The sequence below is a fragment of the Python bivittatus genome, unplaced genomic scaffold, assembly GCF_059951505.1.
Source record: "Python bivittatus isolate LINGU-HERP-01145 unplaced genomic scaffold, Pbiv_v1 ctg000840_np1212, whole genome shotgun sequence".
Classification (NCBI taxonomy): Eukaryota; Metazoa; Chordata; class Lepidosauria; order Squamata; family Pythonidae; genus Python; species Python bivittatus.
This window is the reverse complement of record NW_028277113.1, coordinates 34,130,003-34,148,572: the sequence shown is the minus strand read 5'-3', so window position 1 is coordinate 34,148,572 and position 18,570 is coordinate 34,130,003. Positions and strand designations below refer to the sequence as shown.

General features: G+C 35.0%; 1 protein-coding gene across 4 annotated transcripts in view; it reads left to right on the top strand.

Moving 5' to 3' along the window:
• The window catches only part of SMCHD1 (structural maintenance of chromosomes flexible hinge domain containing 1), a 116,778-nt gene that overhangs the window by 32,070 nt on the left and 66,138 nt on the right, over window positions 1–18,570 (top strand). For all 4 annotated transcript variants that reach the window (XR_015793931.1, XR_015793929.1, XR_015793930.1 and 1 more), the window contains exons 5-16: window positions 52–166; window positions 614–733; window positions 1,001–1,164; window positions 1,545–1,638; window positions 2,177–2,384; window positions 3,559–3,679; window positions 3,760–3,943; window positions 4,747–4,941; window positions 13,109–13,219; window positions 16,232–16,338; window positions 17,121–17,203; window positions 17,345–17,458. Coding sequence is in view for 1 of the 4 variants with exons in the window: in XM_088130648.1 (XP_087986774.1) it covers window positions 52–166; window positions 614–733; window positions 1,001–1,164; window positions 1,545–1,638; window positions 2,177–2,384; window positions 3,559–3,679; window positions 3,760–3,943; window positions 4,747–4,941; window positions 13,109–13,219; window positions 16,232–16,338; window positions 17,121–17,203; window positions 17,345–17,458 (1,616 nt within the window). In the remaining 3 variants the exon portion in view is untranslated. The remainder of the gene's footprint in view (window positions 1–51; window positions 167–613; window positions 734–1,000; window positions 1,165–1,544; window positions 1,639–2,176; window positions 2,385–3,558; window positions 3,680–3,759; window positions 3,944–4,746; window positions 4,942–13,108; window positions 13,220–16,231; window positions 16,339–17,120; window positions 17,204–17,344; window positions 17,459–18,570) is intronic.

Here is an 18,570-nt window from a genome sequence, read left to right as displayed (position 1 = left end):
CTGAACACTTAACAGTTTCTATTTTTTCTTTCTATCCAATTTTTGTATCAGTGATCATTCAGGATATGTATGTCCTCCAACAGTACCTCGCAGCTTGAACAGTGATATATCATATTTTGGGGTTGGTGGCAAACAAGCAGTGTTTTATATTGGACATTGTGTTAGAGTAAGTAAAGTCTAATATTGCTTAATTAACCTAGGTTAGTTAGACTGGGCAGGATCCTGCTCTTTATGGAGCAGATTGTGGATATATGGGAAATGGGCCCAATGTTAGTGGTAGAAGAAGTTTGCCAGGCTGTATTTGCTGATGGGTGGTAAAGAAGATCTCTCTACTTCTAATAATAATGCAGGGGGGCCAAGCTGTTGAAATCCCCTATCTGCAGTATCTGTGAGATCTGTGTTGTTGGTATGGGGCAATAAGTCTTTGTCTTGGTGTGTTTTTATATTTTATAGAATTAGAAGTCAGGTTTGTGTTCCACTGAGGAGTTATATTGGAGAAAGTACATAGTCTTCATTCAGTGCAATTTTGGTGATATAGATTTCCTGTACTTGGGTGTTGCTACTGGAATTGTTTCCAGTGTAACTTTGAACTTGTCAATTTTTTTTTAATTAGATGATAAGCAAATCTGCAAATTCTCAAGATGTTCATGAGCTTGTCCTTTCAAAAGAAGATTTTGAAAAGAAAGAAAAAAACAATGAACCTATATATAGTGGACATATAAAAAAAAGAAAGGTAATACAATAGTAGTATTTTAATTATTGGATTATATCTACCTTTGAAAACAGTCTTTTCACCACTTACAGACTACTAGGATTTAGAAAGTTGTATAAGTTACAACAACTGGTTTATTCTTTCTGATGAGCAGTTGTATAAGAAAAATAAACAGCTACTGTATACTTACAAATTATGATAGGAACCACTAACTTCCATTTTCCTGATTTCAAAATGAGTTAATCAGTAGCATTTGTTTTTTAGTTGTTGTTTTTTTAATTCCAATAGCCAGCTGATTCCTCTAATGTTAATTGTGATGAGCGATTTCTGCACAACCTTATTATGGAAGAGAAAGACAAAGAAAGTTTTACTGCTGTTGTTATTACTGGAATGCACCTTGAACATGTACAATATCTGAAAAATTGTGTTCCCCGTTGGACAAGAGAATTAAAGTAAGTGTCTTATGTTTCTTACATTTCAAGTGTTTTGATTTATGACCCATCATATCTTATCATAATTACAACCTTTTCCCCTATACTTCTAAACATAGAAACTGCATCATGTGTAGTATTTTAGAATATTATATAATGGAGGAAAATGTGTATGTTTGTTGTTTTGCTTTTAGTTGAAATGTTATGGGATGAGAGAATTTTTATTAACAGCCAGGAACCTTGTATTTATATATGAATACAAAGTACATATTTTAGTTCTTTCTGGCTTCTAGATACAAGTGGTACTTCGTTTTATTTCTTTAAACTATGCAGTGGCCTTTTTAAAAATCCTGCAGTGCTTATTTATTTTAGGGGTAAATTAATGAATTTTATGATTACAGACACATATATCATTACTATATCCATGGACCAAAAGGAAACAGGACTAATTTGCCAATGGAGGAAGAAAACACTTTCAATAATGTGGATATTGAGGTAGGATCTCTATATATTTTCATTGGAAGTAAATTCACTGGACTTGTTCTAAATAACCATAAGGAGCTTTATGGAATAACCATAAGGAGATGAATGGAACTTTTTTATCCTCTTCCTCCATAGTTTAGCCACCAAAACATCCCTCCAAAACAGTCTTAGTTGATTGAGGATCCTGTAGGCATAATCAATATTTACAATATATTTTCTTTTTACTGTAACCAGGTCCAAGAATTTTGGTTAATGGATGCCATAACAGTGCAGTTAGAAAAGTATAAAACATGTTTCACTGTGATCATGGTAGAAAAGAGAGTCAGAAGACATTGTAATACTTTCATATAAAAAGAGGTGCCTTTTTTTGGATCCAGTTCATTGATAACATATCATAAATATATGATTATCTAACAATTCTTCAAAATACAAAATTCAAATTTAAAAAATGTCTTTAATTTAAAAACCAATCTGTATTGTTCTTTATTATTATTGATGCCTTTGTCAAGAAATTCATACGCAGACAAACTAACACTTGTTATCTATTTAGATTTCAGTGTTTGAAAAGGGGAAGACACCTAAGATTGTGAATCTTAGAGAAATTAAAGAAGATATGCAGACTTTATATATAAATACTGCAGCAGATAGTTTTGAGTTCAAGGCACAGGTCGAAGGAAATGGTATAGTGGAAGGAATTATCCGTTACCATCCTTTCTTATATGATAAAGAAACCTACCCTGAAGATCTTAAGAATGAAGGTAAATTTGATCATGTTCCCAAGATTTTCAACATTATAGTACCTAGCATCATTAGGGGACATTGTAAAATGCTTGTATTGAAGCACAACTATATTTCACAGTACCAATCCTTGACATATTGGAGCTATACTAAATATATAAGGAGTTATTTTTGTTGTTGCTTAGGATTTTGGATTTTTTTTTCTGTATGTGGTGGTGTTTTGGTGATAATTAAAATGATTTATGTATCTTTCCATGAATGATTCAGCTGCTAGCTCACCCACCGTCAGTTTAATTAAAGGTTGTTTCTTTCTGTCGTTTAAATAGAATGAATACACCTTCAGTCTAAGAATTCAGACAAGAAATGGGGCAGGCAGGTGGAGAGACAGGGGATAGGGAGAAATTTCCAGATCAGGAAAGAGTTTGCTGATGGCAGGAAACCTAATAGATCTTTTACAGAGATCCCTGGATCAGTGGGATTGCAATTTTAAAGAAAAAGGAAGAAAAATAAGAAAAAACTCCCATGACAGTAAGGGTGTAATGGTATGTGGGAATGACCTTGGGAGACAGGAGGTAGACCTGGAACCAGGGCAATGGTCTGGTGAGAGACACCCCAGTCCGCAGGTGAGGCAAAAGCATGCAAAATGTTTCAGAAGGGATCCTCCCTCGTTTCCGGAGACTAAAAAGAGGGGAGAGGAGAAATACTTTCAGTCTTGTGAGATTCTGTTAATGTAACCTTACAATAAAGTAGGATGACTTCATCTGGGCATGCTTCTTGTCTGGAGTACCTTGCAAGGGTGACAGAGGGTCCTTAGCCGCCAGTCACAACTATTGGTGGGTGTACTTGCTAGATAATGCATTGGTCTCTAAAGCAGCAGTACACAATCTTTTTCAAGCGAAAGGCTGTATTTGGCTTTTGTATTTGACCAAGCTGATAGGATTGGGACAAGAAAAAATCTTGGATAAAACTATACTCAGTTTAATTACATGAACCAAGTACAGTTATATAATTACTGTCCATATTTATAAGCTTCTGCTTTGACTGCATTAGAAATTAATTTCATTAGCAACTTTTAAAGGGGAATTTCAAGGTGGCATTCAATTTGGGAAGTTTGCACTTCTTTTCCATAATTTGAAAAACTATTCTATTTTTCATTTCTATATACAGTAACATGACAACAACTTTTAAATTTAGGAGTAAAACAAGATGATGGTGATGATGAAGAAGATGAAGATAAATGCTATACAAGAGAAAAAGGAGCTATTTTTGAATGTTTTTGGAATGGAAGACTAATACCATATACAACTGTAGCAGAGTAAGATTGTATCAGTTCTAAAATTTATACATACATATTTTTCCTTTCTGTGTTGCTAAACATTGTCTTTCTCTCCCAAGTTTTGAATGGTGTGCTTTTCCCAAAAAGGGAAGCCTCACTCCAATTGAATGTTACAACAGAATTTCTGGTGTATTATTTACAAATGACAAGTTTCAAGTGACCACAACCAAACTGACTTTCGTGGATTTGGAAGTAAAGTTAAAAGATAAAAATACAATCTTTACAAGAATTGTCAATGGAAAGGTAATATTTAATCTATTTCTTTGCTAATACTGTATAAATACATTTAGAAAATAATTAGATCAGTTTTCTAATAAAATCACTCATTTGTTGCAGTTTATGCTTTTATTGTATGGTAAGAGAATACAATTATTGCAGTTTCAGGACAGCCTGAGATTTGAGGGGACCTTGGTAAAGTGTATTTTGTGGGCCCCTAGCAGTCTTACCACTACAGTGGCAGTGATACGTACATCAACACACCCTTATTCCTGCCACAATGCTCAAAGATGCTTGGTTGAGGGCATTGTGAAATTTAAAAAGTTGGCTTCATTTAATTTCTTGCCTTTGCTCAGGAAAATGCTAGGTCAGAAAAAAAGTATTAGGGAAATAAATTAGTATTGGATCACACTGGAATCATGGGTTTACAGCTACTGCTCAAGAATACTGAGTGATGAATACTCTGCTAATGGTGTTTGTTTTATAAATATAGATTCAAGAGTGGAGTGTAACAAGAAGAGCATTGTAATGATTTCTGAGACCTGGAATATTAAGTATGGATATGAGGAAATATAAATCAAATTCCCGATCAGTCACAATGGGCATGTCACTTGCCTCTTTAGTTTTATTGTCCTGAGCATCTTTTTAAAAATAGGATTCAAACAATAAGTATGGCTTTTAAGATATAGCATTGTGAAAGGTACAGATTATCAACCAATTAATTTTAGGTTGCAATATTGAATAATGCAAGAAGAGTAAGCTTGAACAATAATAATCATTCAATAATTGAAAATATTGTACATGTAATACATATACAAAACTTTCCACAGGAACAAAGAATGAACATTGATAAAGAATTTGTATCATGGCTCAAGTATTGCAATGAAAAACATGATAAACAAATCAAATTTACTAAATGTGAAGGAATAGTTATACGCACTGATCCGTTTTGTAAAAGAAAATATCCTTGGGCTAAATATTTGGCAATAGAATGGGATGGAAAAATATATGAAGCTGGGCAGTTGGTAAGTTAATTACTTTTTGAAGAGACAGGCACTTTTTAAAAGATTGCCTAATGTATACTTGTTGTGCTGTGCATACTATAAAACGTAAAATAAAATTATATTTTCTTTGTTGATTAAAGAAAGTTTAAGTCATTTTTTAAATTATTAAAGTTTGTTACATGCACGGGAAATAATAATAATTTAGGTATAAGTTCCTTTTTTTTCCCCAGCTAGTGGGCACATTAGGATTTTTGAGAGCGTGTCATGGTGCTTTTCAAAAATGGTTGCCACTGCGAGGCTTTATATTCACAGAATAGCTTCCATAGTGGGTGTAACCAGTCATCAAGCATCTGTTTATGTGAAGGCAAGCTAATGAGGTTGCTCCTCACATCTGTCTGGCTTCCTAGCATGTTCCCCAGCATGCTAGCTATTCCTTGCAAGATAAGGTCATATCAGACAACTGGGATGTAGGTATTCTGTTGGCCCAGCCCAACACTAGGTTAGCTTTTACCCAGCATGATTGAGCCAATTAATCATGCACAGTCGAGGAAACTGGAATCTTAAAAAAAGACTTTATTTCTGCGCAGGAGCAAAGAGGTGCGCTAGCGACTCAAGTCCAAATTGAGCAGTTCCAATTGAATCAAACACCATCCATTTATTCAGTTCAGCTAACAAAGAAGTTCACCACAATTGGTTAATGATCTTGTGAGAGGAAAATTATTAGTAGCCTTCTATATGTTTTAATGTTAGTTTTGATTGCATTTAATAAAGCCAAGTTAGCTAAAATGTGACCTGTAGGGCAATACCAGGAAATAAGTAAACTTGCAAGACTAAGCAAACTTGTTGATGGGAACAGACGTGACAGGGACGAATAGAACAGGAAAGTATGGTAAAATTAGCACCAAGGAAGTTATGGTTCAGTTGCTAAACCTAGGAGTCATGTCTGTGGTTTGTGGTTTTTGTGGTTTTTGAGGATAAAAGGGATTGCATCTGAGAGGGTCGGTGCCACACGGCTAAGCTGTCTTACCTGACCGCTTGCTCATGATGGTGGGCATTGCAATGTGAATCTAAGTGAGTACCTTGTATACTATTGGTTGGATTTTACTTGCTTGTTGAACTAAAATTTAATAAAGCTTTTAGAACTTTGAAGTGCCTTGTTTTATGGTGTGTAGGTCTCCCGTGTTTAATGTGGTTTTTTCCCTGACAATCTGTATATCATTACACATGCGTGTTAGTTATGCAGCCCATAATAAGCATTTATTTAATTAAATTTTGCCTTTAGGTAATATTAGTTCTCAATAAGCATGCTCAGGGAATCACCTCCTCTACTAATGGGGGGGAAAGGGACCTATACTGCTCTGGCCTTTTCTAGGGGAAGAAAGGGACTAGGTTCTGCACACAACTCTTCCTTCCACCCCCCTCCCATTCACAATTGGTGTTACAATTGGGTGTTGAGCCTTTTAATTATCACAACCATCCCATCTGCCTCCACAGTATGTCCCTCTCCTCAGCCACTACAGGTGAGTTGCGGTAACAAAACCTATAGGTTTGTGGACTGATATTGTCAAGTTGGGCACCAATCCTTAACCCGCCTGCTATCAATGGGCACTTCCTTATCAGCACCTTGAATTCACAATGATGGTCACGTTTGGGTCAGGTTGTGGTCCCACAAAGAGGTAGGGTTTGGGGATTCCTTGGATCTCCCTTTGCCACTTGTCAGTTATTGATTCCTCCAGGAATAGATGCACTCTAGTGTTGTGTTTGAGTCCTCCTCCCATTTACTTGAACAGAGTCTTTAGTCCATCCAAGGCTTAGCAGTCCGCTCTGGTGGGGTGGTGGTGGTGGTGGTGGTGGTGGTAAGGTCTTGACTCGAGCATGACGGACTCAGGATTCCATTCCAAACATCTTAAAGGAGGTGTAGGTGGTTAGCAGCACCTGGACCAGTCCTTTCCACCTTGGTTCCAGAGAATCATCACTCCAGGATTTTAGCAGAACCCAGTCTCTGGCCTTATAAGGATGAACAGGCTGGTCCAATCCTATAGGTTGTCACTGTTGTACGTATCTGGAAAGAGAGACCAGAGCAGCAGACAACTGTAACAGATACTGTTTCACTATTGTATCTTCAAGCTGATGGATGCTTTCCGCTAGGGGAAGGGTCACAACTGGGTATGGTTTACCATATAGAAACTCAAAGCGGCTAACTCCTAGTCGTTTGTTTGGAGTCACCCGAAGTCTGAGAAGGGCAATGAGTAGAGCCTGGCACCATGTAAATTGAGCTTCTTGGTCAGTCTTGGCTAGGTGATGCTTCAGGAGGCCATTTGTCTTCTCTACCTGATCACTACTCTCCAGATGATGAGCAAAGTATAATTTCCACTTGATCCCATATGTAGGAATAGATGCACCTTGGTGTTGGGTTTGAACTTGGTGTGTTTGAACAAAGTTTTAAGTCCAGGGGCTTAGCAGTCCACTCTGGTGGTAAAGGGAAAGGTTCTTCTGGTGGTGGTAGTGAGGTCTTGACTCAGGTATGATGGATCCAGGACTTCGCTCCAGACAGCTTATATCTTAATTACTTTTTTGGATTAATTGTTGATGTGTTGTATTTTGGAGAGATTAAGACCATTTGGACCAGCAAGGTTTTACTGTATTCATTGGGTGAGTCTCCACCTCCTTAAAAGACAATGGTGTAAATTTGATCTTAAACATTTTGAAAATATATCATTTTTTTTTTTGGACTATGCAGCAAAGGAGTTCTTAATACAGTGGTACCTTGGGTTACGAACTTAATTCGTTCCGTGACTCTGGTCGCAGCCCGAATTGGTCGCAACCCGAAGGAAATTTCCCCATAAGGTTCGATGTAATTACCGTTAATCCGTTCTGGCGTGGAGGACAGGGAGGCGGCTATTGCTTGGAGGGAGAGTCCCCCTCCCTACAACCACGTGTCAGGGGTGGAAAATGGCCACGGACCACGTGTCAGGGGCAAAAAAATGGTCGCGGACCACGTGTCAGGGGCGGAAAAATGGCCGCGGACCACGTGTCATAGGCGGAAAATGGCCGCGGACCACGTGTCAGGGGAGGGAAAATGGCCGCATATCCTGTTCATACCCCGAGGCGGAGTTCGCAAACCGAAGCAAATTTTTGCGGCTGGAGCTGGTCGTAACCCGAAAAGCTCGTTCAGAAGCATTCGTAACCCGAGGTTCCACTGTATATGGATTTTTAAAAATTAATAATAGATTAAGGGGCCAGAGAAATTTGGAATTATAGTTTTGAATTTATTAGAAGATATCTTCTCATGGGAAAATGGTGATTGCTTTTGTTTCTTTATGATAAGGAGACCTTGAAGTTTGGACATTACAGGGAGCCAGAGGACAAAGAAAATAGAGCAGAAATTCTTAGTGCAAACTTTTAAATACCTTTCAGCCAACTCATTGGATAGAATGGATCAACTGCTTGAGGAACTGGACAGAACATGCTTTAATGAAGTTGTAAAACAAGAACAAGTTGTAATGGATGTTTATGAAATTAATTGGAAGGAGGACTTAAATGTAATACAAATGGGTCCAATGGGTGATTTATCCCCTAAAGGAGATGAACAGATATCAAACTAGGAAACTGATTTGGATAATTTTTTTCTGCTAGATATACAAAAGAGCTCTGCTAAGGTTTGGAAAGACTTTTAGAAGTGACAAGCAAAAGGATAAAGTTTATCTAATGGGCATGCGAAAGAAGTCTGTTAAGTTCTGAAGGATTCTTGTTTGGATACCCAGATGATCAGCACATTACCTCTGGGACTTTTTTTTAAGGGGTTAAAGAATAATTTTAAAAATTCAGGGAAGGTTTATAAGATTGGCTTGTTTGATTGGCTAAAAAAGGAAAACATATCTGGCTGCCTTCACTGGACTTTTGCTGACAAAAAAAGATCAACGAAGCATTTGTTTTTTGTTTTTTTGTTACTTAAGAGATGAGTTGTGGGGAGAAGAGAGATTATGTTTTATTTAGAGATGGTGATAAACTGTTAAAACTATTTTTACCTAGTGGGATGAAGAGGAAAGTTACTTTTTTTCTTTTTCTCCCCCCCTTTTTTTCTTTTCTACAATATCCCCCCACTTTTCTGTGTGCTTTTCTGTTTGTATTTTTTTGTAGTTTGTATTGACTATTATTATTTTCATTTATAATTCTTAATAAAAAGCCGGGGGGGGGAATCATCTTGCCTAAGCCATGGTTTGGCACCTTCAGAAGGACACTGAGTTTGCCCACTTCCTCTCTTAATCACCTTAGGAAATTGCTTTTTATTGATTTTTTTGAATATTAAGAACCTTCAGAAGGGCAAGTTTAATTACGCCAGGAGAGTCTCCTTCTATCCTTGATGAAAGAAGTTTCGTGTAAGTTTAAAAATTAAAAAGAAAAATTTGTGTTTGCAAAAACAGCAAAAAAGAATGTTGATTGTGGAAAGTAAAGGGGCCAGATGGACCTGAAAGAAGGTTTATTGTGAGTTGTTTAAAATTTTATAAAAATATATATGAAGATTTTGAAATTAACTGTAAGAAATCCTCCTGTGGGAACATTTTGTTGGTTGGAAAATAAACATATAATAAGAGGGGAGTTTGAAGGCTAACTAGGGAGATTACAGTTAAAGGACAAGAGGGCCATTAATACAATGGAGCAATACTATTTGACTATAGAAGAAATCAAGGATATTTGGGAACAGCGTACCCAGAAATTGCTCTTAAGATTGTCTGCCACTATAAAAATGGATTTAACAGATGCTACAGAAGAGGAACAGATTTTACTGAGACTAAGGCTGATCTGAATGTGGATCTGAAAATGGATTTAAAAATGCCAGACTACAAGAGTGATATGGAAAAAGATGCCACATTGGATTTACAAATGAAACCAGCTGATGTCCTAATAATTAAAGGGGACATACAAATAATAAATCAGAAGAGTGACTTGGAAAGCTTTCTTATCTTGGATTTACGAAAGAGACATGTTAAATTAGTGAAGATTCTGAGAGGAGGCAAAGAGAAAATAATAAGAAATCAACTTGTGGGACATTATCTGAAGTGATTAAAGATCAAGCTTTTAAAAAGTAAACGAAAGGAATATAAAGTGGATTTATTCGACCAGGATTAAAATATATATGTTGTGGTTTCTGGTAGCTATTAATGGAACTTTTTTTTTTGACCAGGACTGAAAGACAAGGCTTTAAAGATTTGTTTATAGATAACAGATAAGGTATGGGGAGAGATTTCTTTTACTTTATTTTTTAGAGAAAGTGAAAAGTTGGAACACGAAATGGATTTATTTGATTAAGGTTAAAATATATATGGTATTATTTCTGGTAGCTCTTAATGAACTCTTGCTGATTAGGACTGAATGACAAAGTTTTTACAATTTGTGTATTGTAAATATAGATGTTGTGGTTTCTGGTAGCTATTAATGGAACTTTTTTTTTTGACCAGGACTGAATAATGAGGCTTTAAAGATTTGTTTATAGATGACAGATAAGATATGGGGAGAGATTTGTTTTGCTTAATTTTTTTAGGAAAAGTGAAAAGTTGGAATACAAAATGGCTTTATTTGATTAAGGTTAAAATATATGTGTTATTAATTCTGGTAGCACTTAATGGACTTTTGCTGATTAGGATTGAATGGTGAGTTTTTACAATTTGTTTATTGATAAGAGATGAGATATGGGAAGAGATTTTTTTATGAAATATTAGAGAAGGTGTTAAGTTACTGAAGTTGTTTATATTTTCTGGAGGGAGAGGGAGTTATTTCTTTACATATCTTTTATTTTTTCTTTATTATTGGCTTTTTTTCTTTTTCTCTGCACTTTTTCTTTTTTTCTTTACTTTTTATATTCTTAGTTTGTAATTAATTAATTAATCCTTGGCATGGAACAGATAAAAAATTACCTTGATTCAGTACTGAATAAATGAAGAACATTTTAGAACTAGTTGGTTACCTAAGATTATTTCAGTAATCTTCTGTGTATTTCCACAATCTGTCCTCCTACTCTGCTTTGTGTCATGTGACCTCAAGGTTCCCGATCATGGAACTACTGTGTCCATTTAAGGAACTGAAAAGTTCAGCAAGAATTTTGCCTATATAATTGTCTGTGAGCTGCAAAAAGTTATCAATAGGGTTAGGTCAAGAGTAAAACCTATATGTGTGAATTTACCCATGACCATTAAAAAACATCAACTATCAGTAAATATCCAGTTCTTCGGTCTCAATAAATACAGTGGTGCTTAAAAGTTTTTGAACCCATTCGAATGTTCAACATTGCTGCATAGATATGGCCTAAAACATTATCTGTTCTCCACACAAGTCCTAAAACTAGATAAAGAGAAGCCAGTGGAACAATTGTGTCAGACATTATTCTTGTTCATTTATTTATTGAGGAAAGTGATCCAAAGCTATGTATTTGTGTGAGAGAAAAGTATGTGAATCTTTGCTTTCAGTAACTGGTGTGTCCCTCTTGGGCAGCAATAACTGCTACTAAACAATTCCAATAACCGTTGACCAATCTTGCAAATTGGCTTGGAGGAATTGTAGCCCATTCCTCCTCACAGAACAGCTTCAACTCAGAGATGTTGGTGGGCTTTCTCGCGTGAACTTCCCACTTCTGGTCCTTGCATAACATTTCTATAGGATGAAATCAAGACTTTGACTTGGCCATTCAAAAACATTAACTTCTGCTTTAATCATTCTTTGGTCATACAATTTGTGAGTTTTGGGTTGTTATCTTGCTGCATGACCCACTTTCTCTTGATCTTCAGTTAACAGACAGATACCCTGACATTTTTGTGTAGAATTTGATGGTACAGTTCAGAATTCATAGCTTCATCAATGATGGCAAACTGTCCTGGTCCAGAGGCAGCAAAGAAGCCCAAACCATGATACTGCCACCACCATGTTTCACAGATGGAATAAGGTTCTTATGTTGGAATGCAGTGTTTGCCTTTCACCCAAAAACACTCTTCATTCAAACCAAAACATTTTATTTTGGTCTCATCTGTCCACAGAACATGCTCCCAGTAGCCTTCTACTTATTCACGTGGTCTTTCGCAAACTAGACAGGCAGCAATGTTCTTTTTGGAGAGTAGTGGCTTTTTCCTTCCAATCCTACCATGCATCCCATTGTCATTTAGTGTTCTCCTGATGGTGGTCATGAACGCTGTCCATATGCCAATGCAAGAGAGGCTTTAGTTCCTTAGACATTACCCTGGGTTTCTTTGAGACCTCCTGGAGTATTTCATGCCCTGCTGTTTCTGTGATCTTGGTTGGTTGACCACTCCTACAGAGGGTAACAATGGTGTTGTATTGCCTCCATTCTCTTTGGAAATATTCTGTAGCCTTTTTCAGCCTGGTGAGCATCAAGAATTGCTTCTTGTAGGCCCTCAGAAATCTCTTTTGTTTATGTCATGGCACATTTCCACATACCTGTGTTGTGAAGATCAGACTTTGGTAGTGAATACCCAGAATTCTGTTCTTTAAATAAGACTGGACCTCCCACACTCACACCTGATTATCCCATGGATGGAAACACCTGACTCTAATTCCCCCTTCAAATGCACAGATAATCTTTGAGGTTCATGTCCTTTTGCCACATGCAAATATGTAACTGGATCATTTTTCTCAATAAATCAATGAACAAATATAATGTTTTTGATTCATTTGTTTAACTGAGCTCTCTTTATCTAGTTTTAGGATCTGTGTGGAGATCACATTTTAGGTCATATTTATGCAGAAATATTGAAAATTTAAAAGGGTTCACAAACTTTTAAGCCACACTGTAAGTCCTGGAAAAAAAATTCCATGGCAATTTTAAATGGAAAAATCTTAGAAACCTTTCTAACCGTTGTATAAGAATAAACAGAGAAGATAGCTACAACTCCCTAGTTACTGAAGCTGGTTGCTCCCTACTAAACTCTGCTCTGTATCATTGTCCAAGGGGAGACTTTATGAACTGTATTAGGAAATATTTTTGTCTGTATTAGAAAATATCATTACTGAAAAGCTATCATAAACAGAAGTATATTAATGAATCTTTTTATTCATTATTTATATCTATTACAAAATTTTAGATATTTTTACTAATTATAGTAGTGTATTGCAATTATTTTTAGGATGAAATTAAACCTTTATATAAAAAATAAATGCTGAAATATTGTTTATATGTCAGGTGAGATCAATGAAAAGAACTCCAGTATATGGAAAAATACAACATTTTTATCTATATGGAAATTATGATGGAGACGTCTATGCTGTTGGTGGAGATGTTCAGATAGCTTTGGTAAGTAAATCATTTAAAGTTTTAAACTGATCCATTTATATAGTCAATTCAAACCTAAATAGGAACATTTTAACAATCAGAACTGTACTGAATCAGACCAAAGTTGTGTAATCCAGCATTCTATTCCTGTGGATTGCCACTTATCCACTTTCCAGCAACTGGTATTAAGTATACTGCCTCCAATATTAAGACTTGGTCACCATGAATCAACAGCCTTATTCACCAGGCATATATCTATTCCACTTCTAAAATGCCACAACTTTTGGTAGTGAATTATACTAGAGTCAATTTGGAGTTGTGTGGTGCCTAAATTGAATAAAATAAAATTACAGGTAGTCCTTGCTTACCCACTGCCCTATTTAGTGACCGTTCAAAGTTATGTCAACACGGAAAAAGTACCTTAATGACCAGTCCTCATACTTACGGCCATCACAGCGTCTCTGTGGTCAGATGATCAAAATTTGGGTACTAGGGATCTGACAGGTGTTTACAACCATAGCAGTGTCCTATGGTCATATGATCACTATTTGCATAATTAACCGCTGGCTTCAGACAAGCAAAGTCAATGAGGAAGCCAGCAATGAAATCTCAAGTTGCGGTCATGTGACGTCTCGCTTAACAACCACTGGTGACTCACTTAATGACTGCAGTGGGAGTGATGTAAGTACGGCACGGTCACATGACATTTCACAACAACCGCGCTGCTTAACAATGGATTTTCCAGTCTCAATTGTGGTCAGTAAGTGAGGATTGCCTGTAAATTAAATAATTTTTATCTGTAGCTGAGGGTAGAGTTAGTCTTGGTTTACCCAGTCCTCCTTCATCTTAACACTATCTAATACTGCCCATCCACGATGTACTGCATTTAGAACTTCTGAATCACGCACAGTTCAAACTTCATTCAAGATCTGAATTCAGTTATGAAAAATAAAATCCTCTTCCTTCCTTATAATTTGTGACTCTGTCACCTTCTTCATAAAAGAGTTGCTCCAGTATTTGATCATTTGAGACAATCCTTTTTTGGATCTTATGCTCCCAAAATGAGAGGGAATGATCTTGCATTATTGACAGTTTTCTAAATTATGAAAAACACTATGAGATTCTGCCCATTTTAATTTTTAAAAAATACAATTTGTTATTGTTATTATTATTATTACTATTATGTAGGATACAATACTACAATGGTGCCTGAAAAAATTGCTGATAACTTGTTTAGAAGAAGGATGAAATTTCACTGCTTCCATTGAATTTGCTCAGGATGAATTGGAAAGATGGAATTACATTTCCCCTTCCTTTTGAAGGAACTTTATTCAGTTTGCTGTTTGTACGTGGATGGATGTGGATATCTCAGTTGATGCTTACCCCTGCCTTAGAATTTGTATCCAAAGATGACTGTATCCCAATTTTTCTTTCCATTCTGCTGTATTTTTATGCCCACTAACTAGTTTCAGTTAAAGCCAAGGACCACCTGAACTCAGAGACAGTTATTTTTAAGTGTTGAAATAACGGTACAGTACATCCGTTTCCAGATATAACCATGTGTGTGTGGTTCTTTTGGCTGCTTGTCTAAGTGTCATGTTTTACTCTATGTTAATAGATAATTTCTGCAGTGTCCTTGCAGAAGAGGTATTTTCACTTTCATCCACTACACTAAATGGTTCTTTCTAATTCAGAATTTCTTCTGCTGATATTAGTTCTCCAGCAGTTATGGTAAAAGCTGTTCTTTTTGCTGTCTTGTCCCACAAATCCGCAACATCTAACAAATTTAAAGCTATTCTCCCTATATTATCATATCATGCACATGCTGAAAGCCTTCAGCTTCACCTTTTTAGCTTGTTTCTACATATGGCATTACCACTTTGGAGAATACCACTTTGGAAATATCAGTCTTCACCCTCCTATCTAATGTCATCAGTTTGGTTTCAGGATTTCACTATTACATTTAGCTGTATTATTGCTGCAAATATGTGGCTATCAGGCTATCAGTATGACTATTAGACTATCTATACCATGGATTATATCTGTGTTGTATGTACATATTTCTTTGATATTGGAAGATGGGTCTTTCAAGGTGAAAATGTGTTCATTGTTTTTCTAGTCATTCAGTAAAGTAATGTAACTCAACCAATTTTATTCAGTACAATTGCAGGCATAGCCTGAATTAGAAATTGATTACCCATGTGAGATTTAATTTTTTTAATCAATGAGTTTTTAGCTTATGTATTTTATAGCAAGTTCTATAAATATGGTATTTTATAGAGAGCAGGTGTGATAGGCCCCTAGCTCAAGAGTTTGCAGGATAGAACAGAAGGTGTAGGTGGAAGAACAGGTAAACGAGGGAAGGTTATTCCTTCAGTTATATGTATCTACTAATGAGTTAGTTGCAATAAGATTGGTGCTAGGTCTTAATTCAAAGCCTTTCCAGAAAAATATGCTTATGAAGAGGAACTTGGAAAAAAAATAAGGAAGGGGAGTGTTTGTAGATTAAAATAAAATATCTCTGAAAAAACATGTGATCTTTAAGTAGTGCATACCTATGGTAACAAATAGCTTCTTAAAAATTAATCTATACTTGTGACAGAAAAGAAATGTTACTTGATAGCAAAATGGTGCTTGCCATCAGCAATATTTATTGCTTTTTTATTGTTTATTATTTTGGTGAATTCTTAAAGAGAAAATATAAAAATATTAATAATAAACAAGAAGAAAAGAAATTAGTGCTTTAAAAAAAATCTCCCAGTTAACACATAGCTTTTTAATCTGTAAATATTTTTAAGAGATTAAGTTAATGCATTGATTTAAAATTTGTCTTTTTAATTTCTACTGCAAATAGTTAAAAGCCAGAATCTCAAAAATTATGCTGTGTCATTGATATTTTACTATTAATTACAAGGAAGTGTAGTATTTCACTATATTTATGTTTGAATTGCAAAATCTTTATTTGAAGATATGCATAAATATATATAGATATAGGTAATTTCCTACTTCCCTATAAAAGCATTAATTTTTCAGGAACCTCAGGCATTTTATGATGAAATGAAGACTATTCCAATATGCAAACTTGATCGTACTGTGTCCGAAGCAGAAGTGAAAAAACACATTGAAGAAGACATGGCCAAGTAAGTTTATATAGCTAATAAATTATTTTGTTACTTTAGAAATAAAAAGTAAACACAAATAAATATATAAGCCTGTCACCCAATTAAATATTAGGTTATAAATTGATTAATCAATAAATATTCTGAATATATCTGAAAGAATATTTTTGAGGGGGAAAATTCTTTTTTTCCCCATGGTACATCTTTCATTTGTTGAAGCAAGCAACATTTTGCATGACATTTCCTTGGACATTGGTGGAGGGAGTACTTTTGCTAAGGTTGCATGTATTTTATGCAGTCTTTATTAGGTTAATATTAATAATTAATTAATATATTAAAAAGCTAAAGACTCCCTTGAGTCAAGCTCATTTCCTTGTGAATGTATAGATGTGTGATGTGTCCACATGGAGTTTTTTTTTTTGACAATAATACATAAATAGTTTACCATTGCATTCTTCCAGATTTTTTTTCAACTTCCCAGTCTTATCTGTAACCCTGAGATTTTCCTGGTGCCTTCTCATTCAATCATTAACTCAGTTTAGTCTATTTGAGATCAGCTGGAGCTCACTTGGTTCTACTGCCTGCAGTGGCTGAGCAAATTATTATGTTATTTATATGTTTTCAAAAAGAATACAAGTTAATTAATTAGATGCATTTTATTTTCTTGATAATAAATTTAATTCATCAGTGTTTTACTTTGTTTATTTACTTAGACAATTTATATAGATACCTATCTCACTAAAGTGACTCTTATATTGGTAAACCTAGGGAATGTAAACAGTTGTAACTTCTTCTCTTACTAGACTTCCTGACAGTTTGTCATTAACATGGCCTAAAGGAGATGAATTATTACCAAATGAGACCAAACGTGCAGGATTTATTATAGGTTTGTATTAATTTCAGATATAGCTTAATTTCAACTTGTTTCTCATATATATGTGGATTGATTGTTAATTGAAATGGTACTTTAAAATCTGTCTTAGTCAATTTGTTTTTCAAGTATGTTGGTTGCTTTATTTTTCCATAGGAGATCTAAACGTTAAAATACTGAATAGAAAAGGTGAGCCTATGCAAAAGCTTCCAGTTCCAAGTCGTGCAGGACAGAAGAAATTACTTGTGGAACTTCAGATTATTTTGCATTGTAAGCATGCAAGTTATATTTTTCCTAGGTTATTTTAATGCATTAATATATATTAAAATAAGGTACTCAAAATCAATATATATTAAAATAAGGTACTCAAATTCTAGCCAGTAGTAAATCTCATTTCAAATTTTGACTTTACATATTTATTTATTTAGGCATTTATGTGGCTGCCCAACTCTGGGTGGTGTACAAAAAACATTGCCCAGAGTCCCTTGTTGAGATGGGTGGCCATATAAATAGAATAAATCCATAAAGAAGAAAGAAGAAGAAAGAAAGTGATAATTAACCAATACAAAATAACATGATTTAGAATTTTTACAATTAGCATTTTAATATAATGAATAACATGCAGATATATAATAATATGCAGGTACTCATTTTCATATCCATCATTTTGGGCCAAAAATTGTGTTAAGTGTTGTGTGGGATTGTAATTTTGCCTTTAAAAAAGGGAGAGGGGCTGGGTAAAGCAACACTTTATGATTAATCATTTAACCATAAATACATGAATAGAATAAATGTATCTCTGGTAGTCCTCAAACAGATTTAGGCAGTGATCTACCTGATCTTAAGGTCCAAAAAAGCAGGCAGGTATGCATATTAATTTATGTAACATTTTGTAATTTGCATAGTACTTTGTATAACATTTTACAGCCCAAGAACTTGTGCATACCAAATCAGTGATGGCTTTGATGGCCTTTTACAATTTTCTTCCTTTCAGCCATGTATAATGCATGTTGTTTTGAGAAATTAGCCCACAACTTTCCAAGGATCGATCTTACCACTAATCCCTCAATAAGTGGATTTTTTTATTATAAATATATGCCAATATTTTATGAAACCAAAAGTTCTTACTATATGTATGGAGATATTATACAAGTTAATTTTGTAACTGCTTTGCCTATGCATAGCAAAAAACTCAAAGCAATGTTTTTTATGAGATTGTGGTATTCTTGAAAATATGAATGTAGATTAGTTTAAAATTAAAGAAACTAAGCTAACAATATACTTGAATGTTTTTATAATGCTTTCACTAGCTGTTATATAATAATGTGTTTTCAAAGTCATAATTAGAAAGTGAGTGAGTGGTCATAGTGGTTATGTTACAA